Below are 11,924 nucleotides of genomic sequence, written 5' to 3'. Positions count from 1 at the left end.
ACTTTTAGTCCCTACATTTGAAAACATATCTGTACTTTCTACTCCTTATTTTGTCCAAATAGGCTCATTACTTTTTCAACCACCACAGATGACAACGCGAGGTAATTCGAGAAAGGTAAAGACAACTCCGGTTGATTTTTGATGGGGTTGATTACGATCTCGGGGGGCTTAATAACGACAGTAACACAGCAGATTCGGAGATGCAGTATACTGTGGCGCCTTGACTGACTGGTGACCCGACCCAAATGTATTTAATTTGACTTGAGCAAAAAATTGAGGTAAGAGCCTTCAAGCTGTTCGTTGCCACTCCCAAGTTTGACTTTGTCAACCTACAAAAATGAAACTAAGAGAATTACATGTTTAAAAAAAAAAAACATGCTACCTTATGATTGTGGCCAATGTACACAGGAGCAGATGGACATTTCCATTCATTTCAAGGGAGAAAAATGATATAAAATACGAGTGGTTTAAGGTATGAGCGTGGTCACGGACAAATTGAAGGTCAAAGCACTACTGTATTCCCAATCTATCCTCGTATCTATGAGAATTGGTTAAAATTGTCTGCTCCAAGAATGATTTGCGGTAAATAGGAGATCTTGCGCCAGCCTAAAAGCTGCTGCTGCCGTTAAAAAAAAAATTCTCCGTCTAATCTAGAAAAAAAATAAAATAAAATCACATACAGTTAAGTTCTGATTCTGGATCTTTCCAACTTTATTACAATAAGAGGCTTTCTGTCAAGTAGAAACAACCGTGGCATGGACAATTAGATACAAACACATTCACACACAGAAATGAAAGGGATAAATTAGTAAAAGAGACAGTGTGACCCCTCTCGCCAGCAGTAACAGAATGGCTTGAAACCAAACCCAAATGCGTGTTTCAAGAGTAACAACAATACTGTGATGGCCTTCCCCCACAATAGACCCAAATTAGAGATGGTCATGAGTGAAGGGGTCATGTTGAGCAGGCAGAAGTGCAGTTTAACATCTTTGGATGAACGTGTGTCAGATAACGATTAGGCCGTTACTTCCATCGCAGACATGACACGACATCTCTCGGTTCAGGCAGTGCAGTAATCGGACAGTGAGGGAGCAAAGCGGTTCGTCCCACGGTCGGTTCCTCACTCCCGAGGGTCCGGCACCACCAGCGCGTCTGCCAGGAGGCTGGGTCGGAGACACTCGATGGGGCAGTGGATGTTCTGCAAGAAGACCCGAGTGTTGAGCAAAATGCAAACAAGGAACTAATGACTCGTACGAACAAGTCTCGCTTAATCAAATATGAGCAGTGGCGGGAAGCAACAAGGCACAAATACATCATTACTGTACTTAAGTAGATTTTTCAGGTACCTGTATTTATTTTCAGGACGTTTTACTTTTTACTCACTAAAACTAGCTGGCAATTGTGCTACTAGTACTCCTATTGACATAAATATATTGCGGTTAACTTTCATTTCACTAGTAGCACGAAACGAGTTGACATCTGTGTGCTACTAGTCCCACTATTGACATTTTCAAATTACACTAGTTAACTTGACAAAGTGTCAAACACTAGTAGCCTCCTGGACCCTACTAGTAGCACCAAAATGCTCCCTACTAGTTTTGCCTCACGAGTAACGTAGTTGTCCTACTCGTATGCCAAAGTTGTCGTACTAGTGAGCTGAAATGTCATACAGTAGTGAAAGGCCGTGGTGGAGGAGTCTTCACTACTAAGTCTAAGTCATTCTACTAATGTGCTGAACTGTGTTACCAGTGAGGAATAAGAGTCTACTAGTTGGAAATCTAGTAGACAAGGAAATCCAATAAATGCTGCAACGGCTTTCCACCTGCATTGCTACTGCTTACGGTTTTGAGTAGCGTATTGTCTCCATATCGAACAGGCTGCTGCACACCGGCATCGGCATCGGAGGCCGGTCTGCGGCAGTTCTCGCATCGCCAGCCCTGTCCAAAGCAAATACTCACCATCATTCCTTTGTCCCGGACGTGCGCGACCGGTGCGGCACACTTAATCAAAGGCTGCCGCTTCCTACCTGCTGTCCGCCGTAGCACGTGCAGGTGCAGATAGCGGCTTGGTACTCTTTCTGCCACTGGTTGCCCACCCGGAATGTCTTCCCTTCATCGTAGCACACGGATTCATCTGCAAACAAACACATTCGCGTTCACATGCAGTACAGTGTTCTTATGCGTATTATTCACTGATTTCTTTTTTTTACTAACTGTTATTTGTAAAGAAAAAAGAAAAATAGATTCTTTTTTTCTTTACGCTCAGACCAAAGCCATGTCTAATATAAACGTATGCCTTTGCCACCATCTTGGTGCCAAGGAATTAAGTTGAAGTGTGGGGATGAGCTTCATTTAGACAGTCCAATGTAAAAGTAGGGATTTACTGGCATCTTTTGACATTTATGGGTAGTTCTAAATTTTCAAGATAGTCATGATCTTGTGAGAATAGAGTTGTTTTTTGAGGGGAAAATAATCTGTAAAATGCGAAGAAATTAGAATTATTTAAAAAAAAAAAAAAAAATTACAAGAATATAGTTTGACAATTTATAGCTAGAGAAAAGACTCATTGCACTAGGAAAAAAACGTACTTTTGCGAAGATTTGTAATATTATGAGAATAATAAGCAGGTCAAAAATACAACAAACGCCTTTCATATTGCACCTCGTTTTTATTGCATCGATTAAAGGAAACTAATCTCACAGTTTTGTTGCAGATACAAGTGTCTGTTTCAGTTATTTGTCCAAATAGAGGCAATCTTTTGCACATTGGCGATGGGGTGGCTAAATCACAGGTGTCAAACTGCTGGCCCGGGGGCCAGATCCGGCCTGCCACATCATTTTATGTGGCCCGTGAGAGTGTGCATCGACTTTGTGTTTCTTGCTAAAATACCAAAATTGCAAATTGTCTTCACTTCACTTTGTCTTCATATTGAGATATTGCCAGCATTTTTTGTTACCAACCCCCCTTTTAAAATAAAATGGATTCATACTGTAGTTGAACAAACTGCTTTTACTGGTTTCTGATTTCAAAACTAATTATCCACTAATTTGCAATAATATGCAATAATATGAGGCAATCATACATTCATTTGGGTTTGCAGCCATAACGGCCCTCCGAGTGGAGCCGTAGCTACGATGTGGCCCGCGACAAAAATGCGTTTGACAACCCTGGTAAATGAAGCTCCTCCCCTCACTTCAACATAGTTCCTTGGCTCCAAGATGTCACAAGGTGGCGTCAAAGCACACATTTTCTACTAGGCTTGGCAATGGCCTGTAAAGTAGTATCCTGCGTTTAATATAATCTGTATATGAATTTGACTACAGTAATAGCCTATCGATGCCACAAGTCAGCGCCAAAGCACTACTTTTGTCTAAATGAAATCAAGTCACTTCAACACGGTACCTTGGCACCAAGATGCCAAAGCAAAGCAGGCAAAGCACTACTTTTGTCTTCATTAAACTTCTTGAAAAGCAATACTTAAATATTAGACAGTGTTTTGGCCTGAGCACAAAAACAGCAAATATGCTGGGATCACTGTGATTTATTATTCTAAGGCTTGTGGTCCCAGGTTTGAGAAGCACAGACTAAGGTGCTGTATTAAAGCCTTACGTGGTTCACACTTGAACTCTCCTTTGCCGTTGCTCAAGCAGGTGCAGCTCATCAAATGACCATTTTCTGCCAGGCGGTCCCACTTGTCTCCGACGCGATAGTTTTGTCCGTTGTCATGGCACCACTCTAATCGACAGGATCAAAAAAGAACCAAGTGAAATCCACTATTTGTCATTCAAAACGCTACGTCGTAAAGTATTCACAAAAAGTTAGGGATATTGAGCTTCTCGGTGAAATTTCAGGATGAACCGAAAATGCACTATAACCTTTACAGGCGAACTCAATGTAACCTTATCTGATTGTTTCTTTTTCCCTAACATTTAGTGAGGAGCATATTTCTGTCGCGTGAAGTCCGGAACATACTGGAAGAGTCACATCTGAAGTGGCCCCGTCCCAGACCCAGGCATGTGCACCACAACTTGAAGCCCGTCTCGGACATGCGTTCCCACTGAGCACCGACGTCGTGGTAGGTTGCGGTGAACGTGTCGTAGCAGGTGTCGTCTGTGGAAGGAACTCCCTCTTGGACTGACGGTGAAGAAGATGATGAAGATAAAAATAAAAATAAAAACAAAACACACACAAAAATGTGTCTTGAACAGGTGTGTCAAACTCAGACAAGGACAGACTCAGACAAAGACAAGGATAATAGAAAAATGCAATATCTCAACATTATTGTTTATTATTATGGCAATTTGGAATTTGGGTACAGATTTTAGAAAAAATCACCGAAGTTGACGAGCGTGATTTGCTTTCGCGGGCCACATAAAATGATGTGGCGGGCCGCATCTGGCCCCCGGGCCTGGGGTTTGACCCCTATGGTCTAGAATAATCACCACTTTTTTTATTTCTTTATTTTTTTCACAGGTGCTATGAAACATTGTTAAAAATGTCAGACATTTTGAGATAAGCATCCCCCCAAAAAAGATGGCGGTGCCTTGAGATACAAATTTAATTCATTCTGTGACCAAATCGTAATGCAAAACAGTCGTATCTCAAATCATCTTTTCCCAATGAAATGAATGGAAATGCCATTAATCTGTTCCAGCCTTCCATCAACAACTCATTTTCAACTCATTTATTGTTCTTCGCAGAGGATAAAGAATATCTGCTGGTGAGTATTGTTATATTATTGTTTTCATGTTGCTCCAGTTTGTGTTCACATATCTATTGCTTAAAGGATACAACACAGTGACACCAGTATTATACGTTAGCCTGTATATGCCGTTTTGCAGTTTGTTAGCATTAAGCTAAACGGACTTTACTAGGGCAATAGGCAAAGTTATTTGGTTGTTTTCAATACACATCGTGTAATTCTCTTTTCTGTTTAGTGTGACACTAAATTTCAACTGGGCGCATGAAGTCGATTTTTGGAAGAATTGTTGACTATCTGCCGGACAGTTTACTTGCTGTAAAGTGAGTTGCGTTGACTGCCACCATTTTTCAAATGTTTGCTCGCGAGTCAAGACGAAAGAAAAAAAATGTGCTGCTCGCCTCTTGAAAAACTCCTAAGTCGGGTGACTTGTCACAGTTTTACTTCACTCATGACATGAAGTTGTCCTACTCGAATGCCAAACTTGTGCTACTAGTCAGAACAAAGAGTGCACTAGTACATGGACCTTAAGCTGCATATGAAGGATATTGAATAAATGTTCCAACTTGCCAGTTTGCCATAGGAGCGTGTTTCGGACTCACTTGTGTTTCCGGCGGTGACGAGGCGCTCTAGGACCTTGTGTTTGAGCGCCCCCTTCAAAGCTTCCACAATCACGTTGTAGTCGGCCCCCGGGGTGAGGCCGACCATCGTGGCAGCGGTGGTCGTGCCTGGCAAGCGCACCTGCAAGATTGCATTGAAATTGTAAATTGAGATGTGAAAATTGGCAGGAAAGCAGATGATTATGGAAAGCTGTTTGTGGATTTTTGATGTCCTTGATATTCAGCACACTATTTGTCCTCACTTATAAGACACTTCAGTGCACCAGAAAAACAATTGTGTCATGCTAGTGACACAGTTGTTGTCCCCCCCCCCACACACACACACTACTAGTGTCACTTTTGGCTTACTAGTGCAAATGTTTAAACGGCTTCTTCTACCCGCTCTTACCTGGAACATCTTCTCATCCGAATGTGTAACTGGGTTGCAGGAGACCAGGTACGCGTTGCTCTGACTGTACGGCTTCCAGGAAATGGCGGTCCTCGTTTGAGCCTCCTGCGGCAGACCTGTCTCGTTGGCAAATACGGCACCAAAGGGCACATTGAGCTTCACGTAGGGTTTGCGCCGGCCATGGGGGTCGGGGAGGGGCACGAAGACCAGGGGCTCTTGAACCTGCCCGTACGGGGACTGCGGGGTGGCCCCATTGTTGTTGTACTCGATATACTCCACATGCTGGCTCTGACCGCCGAGCCCATCCTGACCATTGTTGCCCACTAGCTGAACTCTGTTGTCCAAGTCGGTTTCAGGCACGTCTAGCCTATCGGTGACACCTCCGGGATGGTGGGGTACCGGTACAGGGAGCACGGTGTCTGGCGCTGGGAGAGGGAGGGGAGGTCAGCGGCGCTACGATCTACTGGAAAGTAATAGCTCTCAAAGTGTGACTCTACATGAACCGCTGAAAGCGTGCATAATGTTACAGCGGTTTGAACTTAAAAAACAAAACAAATTCAGAACAGTACATTTGGTGAGTACAGTTCAGTTGTATTTGACTTTCATAGCTAGGTCAACGTGTGGAAATACTCACGAGTCCTGATTCTGCCCACGAGCGGAGTGCTTCTCTGTGTGTTCTGGATGGCAACAATCTTGATGATATACTCTGTGGCTGGTTTCAGGCCTGATCATAGCAAGTACAGGAACAAATATTCAATTGTAAGATTTAAAAAAAAGTTTGAGGCTTCTTTTACTGCATACAGTTTTTAACTAACAGTTCTTATCATTACCATCCATTCAGTTTTTTTTGGGGGGGGGGTCTTAACCCTTCAATTCCCAAAACTACTTGAAAAATCAACTTTGCACACGTAATGCAGTGTTCCCTCACTATGCTGCGGTTCCCCTTTTGTGGATTCAGTGCGTTGCAGATTTGTTTGCAGATTCATATCACCAGTGAGTATATTGTCATTTTTTTGTAGTAAAATAAACCCTTCCTAGCCTAAAACATTTTTTAAAAAGTATACAATTTACATAGTGTACGGTACTACTGTGCACTACCGTTTGTTTAGGAGTGTAAAAGGTGTTTAAGAGTATAGAACGTGTTTCTAAGAGTATGGTAGAGGGTAATCGGAGCGTGGGGAAGATTAATAAGGGTCTGGGGAGGTTCATACAGCTTTAAAATATGTATAAATCATTTTTAAAAAAACATATGTGGTCACTACTTTGCATACTTGACCTATTGCGGGGGTTGGTCCAGAACCTAATCCCCGTGACAAACGAGGGATTACCACTCCATACCACTTTTACTACAGACTTTCTACAGCCAGCAGAGGGGGGTTAAACCTCTTACATTCAAATATGATTTTACACAACGGTCAGCAAGGTGTATCGCCAATTCCTCAAATCAAAGTTGCGTCATTCATTTGCTCCATTGGAGTGGAGTAAGCCGTGAAATGCCTCTTCGGGAAACGAAGACGAGTGAAAATCATTGACCTACCAGATATGGTGGCATAATTCTGTCCAGCGTGGGGGCGTGGCTTCAGCTCTTGTGGAGTCGCTCTGGGCTCTGCGTAGGTGACGTAGTAACCCGTGATGGGCGTGGCGGGAGGTTGCCAGGTGAATGAGATGTAGGTGGGGGTCAGAGACGTCACTTGGAGGTTGGTGGGAGCTTGGACGACTGGTTTGGCTACAGCAACAAACAAAAAAAAAGATCTCGTTAAATCATGGGAATGCTGGCTGTTCAGCGAATATATAGTTACACCTCACGGGTGACTTTGGTTTACAGTATACTGTAATCTTAGAGGTGTTTCACCAAATGTTAAACTGCGCATCCACATAAAATACACTGTTTTACAGTGAACCCCTGCGTATTCACGTTTCGGCTTTTGAGAGGTTCGCCAATTTGCGTATTATTCTTTTTTTGACCTGTTTTTGAGCTCATCATAACAGTATTGCATGGTGGCATCCGTTGGCAATTACAAACCCTTTTCAGTTGGGCATCAATTATGTGCGGATGTCGCTATTCGCCGCCCAGCGAAACCCTGGGCAAATAGACAAATTGAAGTTTATATTTGGCATTTACCGCCACCAATATACTCTATATATTCATCAGGTTTTTCATTGGGTAAGCATGGAAGGCTTGTCTGTGAAATACATGCATGTATGCACACACACACACACACACACACACACACACTGTACCTGTTTGAACAGTAAGAGTAACAGGTGCACTCCTTGTGTTGCCATTCACAGTATACAGGTGAATAGAATACGTGGCGCCCGGCTTTAGACCTTCCGAAACACATTAACCCACATTGAGTCAAGAGCAAATATAAGCATCCCCGAAAATGCTTTTTCTCCCAGGGAGTACCTGTGACGGTGTACGTGTACACATCTGCTGGGATGGTCTTGGTGACTGTGGGATGCGAGCTGCCCTGCGGCGTGGCTTCAATGAGGAAACCAGTGACGGGCTCCACCTTGGCACGCCAGTTCAGGGTGAAAGAGTTGTCCTTCACCTCCATGATACGCACACGCCGAGGTGGACTTACATCTGCGTGGGAAAGGAAAGGTCTCGGTGGACTATTTACGAGCCACCTTCACTACATTTCACATGGCTCAATCGTTTTTGCCACAAAGCCCAAGAACAACAAAAAACGAAAAAAATGCTCTCAGGGCAGAAGGTGTTGCGGTGTCTGATTACCTTCCAGTGTTGTTGCCTCTCCCTCCAATGGTCTGCTGGTGACAGAGTTCTTCAGTGCATAGACATGGATCAAGTATTTGGTTGCCACCTGTGGTACAAGTTCAGATGTTATGCGTTTGTTTGCAAGTAACAAAGTACAAATATTTTATTACTACACTGCAGTAGATTTTTCACGTTGTCTGTATTTTATTTTTTGGGTGACTTTTTACTTGATTGACCAAAATTTGATGACAGATGCACAACTACTTTCTACTCCTTACTTTGTCAAAATAGGCTGATTGTTACATTTTCAACTTCCTATGATGACAACATGACTTTAAAAAGACGGAGAAAACTGCAGTAGATAAACAGATTAATTGATTGATCTTATATGGTGGAAAAAAACAGGGACAGCAGCAACATGTGCCAGGTACCATGAGCAACAATGATGCAACAGATTCAGAGAAGATATTTTTTTGGGGGATGTTGTTGGCTTCAAGAATGATTTGTGGTGAATAAAAAAAACATCAGCTTCTAAACCTACCCTGAGTCTAATCTGAATAAAGCACACAAATTAGGTGTATGTGTTTATTTTAGTGACCTTTAGCTCACTCTTGCATTTTTGTTACTCAGTTCGCAATGTAAGCTAAACTACGGGAACAAGTTGTTCTGATAGCGTAAAAGTCAAGCAACACTAGTTTACAAAAAAAACAAGACAAAACAAAACAATATTCTAGCTTTTGGTTTCAAAAACAACAACAGCATACCACTTGTAATTACCTTTTTCTCTTCTCAGCACAATGATGTCTTTTACCTTACCTTTATTAAGATTTACAAACATTAGGTAACTTAGTGTCTTTCATAAAGTTTGGGATAGCATTAAAGTCAAGACACCCCTTGCTCGCCCTTCAATTTGTTTTACCATGAGCCCGGGTACGACCACACGTGTCGTGTCAGGAGCAACATTGAGCTCCTTGGCGGGGCTGTTGATGTTCTCTGGGTTGACGACCACACGGTATCCGCTCAGTCGCGCGTTGGGTGCCTGCCACGAAACGGTGAAAGAAGTGGGCCCCACCTCTGAGATGACCAGGTCGGTCGGAGCGGGAATGACTGAGAGGGACGGACACGTTCAAGAAAACGCGTGAGGAATTTGGGCCCTCTTCCCCCGTTAGTGCAGAGAGTTTATCAGCCGAGCGCGTGCTACCTGTGGCCTGCGTTCCCACCAACGGTGTGCTGGGTGTGCGGCCATGCAGGGCAATAACTTTGACTGTGTACTCCGTCCCGGCTCGAAGGCCTTTTATGGCCACGCTGTCCTGGTCGCCCCTGGGTGCCGGACGCAGCTCTCTCTCCCCGTCTTCGGGGCTGGCGTAGAGGACGCGGTATGACGTCACTGCACCCTCTGGACTGTCCCAAGCGATGCGCATGGAGTTGGCGTCAATGTCAGAGAAGGTCAGGTCCTTTGGACGATCCATTGCTGCAGGGACAGGGTGAAAGGAGAGTGAGGCCAAGGAACGACGGTATGTTGACGTGAATTGAGGAGCTTCACTTTGACAACAGCGGAAGCCAAAACCCCCCCAAAAAAAATTCTTCCATCATGACACGAAGCAACTGGAGAAAGAACGAAGAGCACTATGGACGGTGTGCAAAAGGAAGTCATCCGTCTTAAGACTGGAACTGGCATTAATTAAATGTATATTATTACTGTATGGTCATGCAGACACTCACTGGACATTTCCTTTGCATTGCACAAACACACGGGGGGGAAAAAAGTGTGGTTTGAGGAGACAGAAAACAAAATGCATTCAAGTTGTTTTATATTGCTGATCTCGCTGAATCCTTTTCCGTTTTAAAAGATACAAATCAAGCAGACCTGTGATCGCATTCTCCACCACTGCAGACGAGGGCTGGCCATCAGTGCCCAGGGCAGAGATGCTCACAACATACTCAACAGTGGGCATCAGGCCTGTGAGGGTCATCTCAGTTTGAGCTGTAAGGAAGAAGTGGCAAAACCGGTTTGAAAAAAAAATACAACACTAAATTGGTAAATCGAAATTCATACAGTATATAGAATTACATACAGTATATGGAGCCTAGTATTAGGACATTTATCCACCTGCTGCAACTGGAAATGGAAGAAAATATGTCTACTTGTTGAGCCTGAGAGAGGGGTTCGCTCACAATTTGTGTATTGGTACACATAAGAATCACTGCTTAAGTACGTTTCGTTTTGTTGTTTGTTTTACACAGCATTCTCATGGCTCTAAATCGATCGCAGGTGGACCGATCGATTCAATGCCCTGGGAATGAAAAGGGCTGGATAAACGAGAATATTCACAGGCACGTTTTACACAGTAGCACTTTGAAACCGTAATCCCCGCCTTCGTCACGTCTCGGCTGGATTACTGTAAAAGGCGCTTTACGTTGGAGTCAGCCAGTCCTCCCTCAAACATCTCCAGTCGGTCCACAAGGCTGCTATTAGGTGCCTCTTAACTGGAACACGTAAGAGGGAGCACATAACTGCTGTCCTGGCCTCCCTCAACTTGCTGCTTGTGCACTTTATATTTACTTTGCAGATTCTGCTATTTGTCTTCGAATCGCTAAATGGTCTCACCCCGCCTTACCTCGCTGAGCTGCTCCATCCCCATGCCCGTGCCCAGTGTGTCAAGTCAGCTGACCGGCTGACCCTGGAGCTACTTAAGTCTTTGCGGACGCCAAGAGGGGATGGAGCTTTTTCCATCGCTGTTTCCTGAACTGTAGAATGACCTCCCAGTGCACATCAGAAAAGCACCCTCACAGCCATCATCCATTTTTAAAACCCACCTCAAAACCCATTTGTACTCCTTTGTTTTTAACACAGTTTGAGACTCTGCCTCTGTTTAAGTGTCTTATCAGTTGTCTTATGTTCAATTTGTATTTATGTACAGCACTTTGATTCAGCTGCAGTTGTTCTTCAAGTTCTCTATAAATACAATTTTAATTGAGTTGAGAATTGAGTAGTATCAATATCTCTTACCAGGAGGCACATCTTTGGAGTAGGACGGTCCTAGTCCATTTTTGGGGGCACCGGTGATTCTGTAGCCTGTGATGGGCCCCCGAGCAGGGGACCAGCGTACCGTGATTGCATTGTCGCTCACATCAGTCACATCCATGTTAGCAGGCGGCTCAATATCTAAAGAACAAATTGGATACTCAACCACTCATAGTTTAGTGAAAGGTTTTTGGTTTTTTTTTTTTTCCTTTCAATTTGTTTCACCAGTCTTATGCGTGATGTAGACCGGGGTGTTGGAGGTGGGGTTATCCCCTCTTCCGGTGACGGCGTAAACCGTGATGGTGTAGTCGCTACCCGGCTGCAGACCAGTGATGGTGGCGGTGGTCTGAGTGCCTGGGATGGTGAACTCTTGAGGAGTCTCCCCACCTGGAAATTGAAAGGACAACCCACTGTTGATTAAGTTTGCCTAATTCTGGAATTGTTCAAAGTTGAAAACTTTTCATGGGAGGA

The 11,924-nt window shown here is 43.9% G+C and overlaps 1 protein-coding gene across 2 annotated transcripts in view; it reads right to left on the bottom strand.

Annotated features, from left to right (window-relative positions):
* Window positions 1-682: 682 nt before the first annotated feature.
* Window positions 683-11,924, bottom strand: part of fn1b (fibronectin 1b) — a 31,174-nt gene continuing 19,932 nt past the window's right edge. For both annotated transcript variants that reach the window (XM_061670753.1, XM_061670754.1), the window contains 17 exons: window positions 11,679-11,840; window positions 11,439-11,594; window positions 10,296-10,412; window positions 9,630-9,899; window positions 9,348-9,535; window positions 8,447-8,534; window positions 8,117-8,296; window positions 7,948-8,037; window positions 7,244-7,432; window positions 6,341-6,430; window positions 5,707-6,131; window positions 5,301-5,439; window positions 3,972-4,133; window positions 3,609-3,734; window positions 2,027-2,133; window positions 1,842-1,937; window positions 683-1,198 (listed from right to left, as the gene is read on the bottom strand). In XM_061670753.1, the coding sequence (XP_061526737.1) occupies window positions 1,121-1,198; window positions 1,842-1,937; window positions 2,027-2,133; window positions 3,609-3,734; window positions 3,972-4,133; window positions 5,301-5,439; window positions 5,707-6,131; window positions 6,341-6,430; window positions 7,244-7,432; window positions 7,948-8,037; window positions 8,117-8,296; window positions 8,447-8,534; window positions 9,348-9,535; window positions 9,630-9,899; window positions 10,296-10,412; window positions 11,439-11,594; window positions 11,679-11,840 (2,663 nt within the window). In that variant the 3' untranslated portion in view covers window positions 683-1,120. The remainder of the gene's footprint in view (window positions 1,199-1,841; window positions 1,938-2,026; window positions 2,134-3,608; window positions 3,735-3,971; window positions 4,134-5,300; window positions 5,440-5,706; window positions 6,132-6,340; window positions 6,431-7,243; window positions 7,433-7,947; window positions 8,038-8,116; window positions 8,297-8,446; window positions 8,535-9,347; window positions 9,536-9,629; window positions 9,900-10,295; window positions 10,413-11,438; window positions 11,595-11,678; window positions 11,841-11,924) is intronic.

The sequence above is a fragment of the Phycodurus eques genome, chromosome 2, assembly GCF_024500275.1.
Source record: "Phycodurus eques isolate BA_2022a chromosome 2, UOR_Pequ_1.1, whole genome shotgun sequence".
In the NCBI taxonomy this organism is placed as follows: domain Eukaryota; kingdom Metazoa; phylum Chordata; class Actinopteri; order Syngnathiformes; family Syngnathidae; genus Phycodurus; species Phycodurus eques.
The sequence above is the reverse complement of the archived record's forward strand: the minus strand, read 5'-3'. Positions and strand labels throughout refer to the sequence as shown.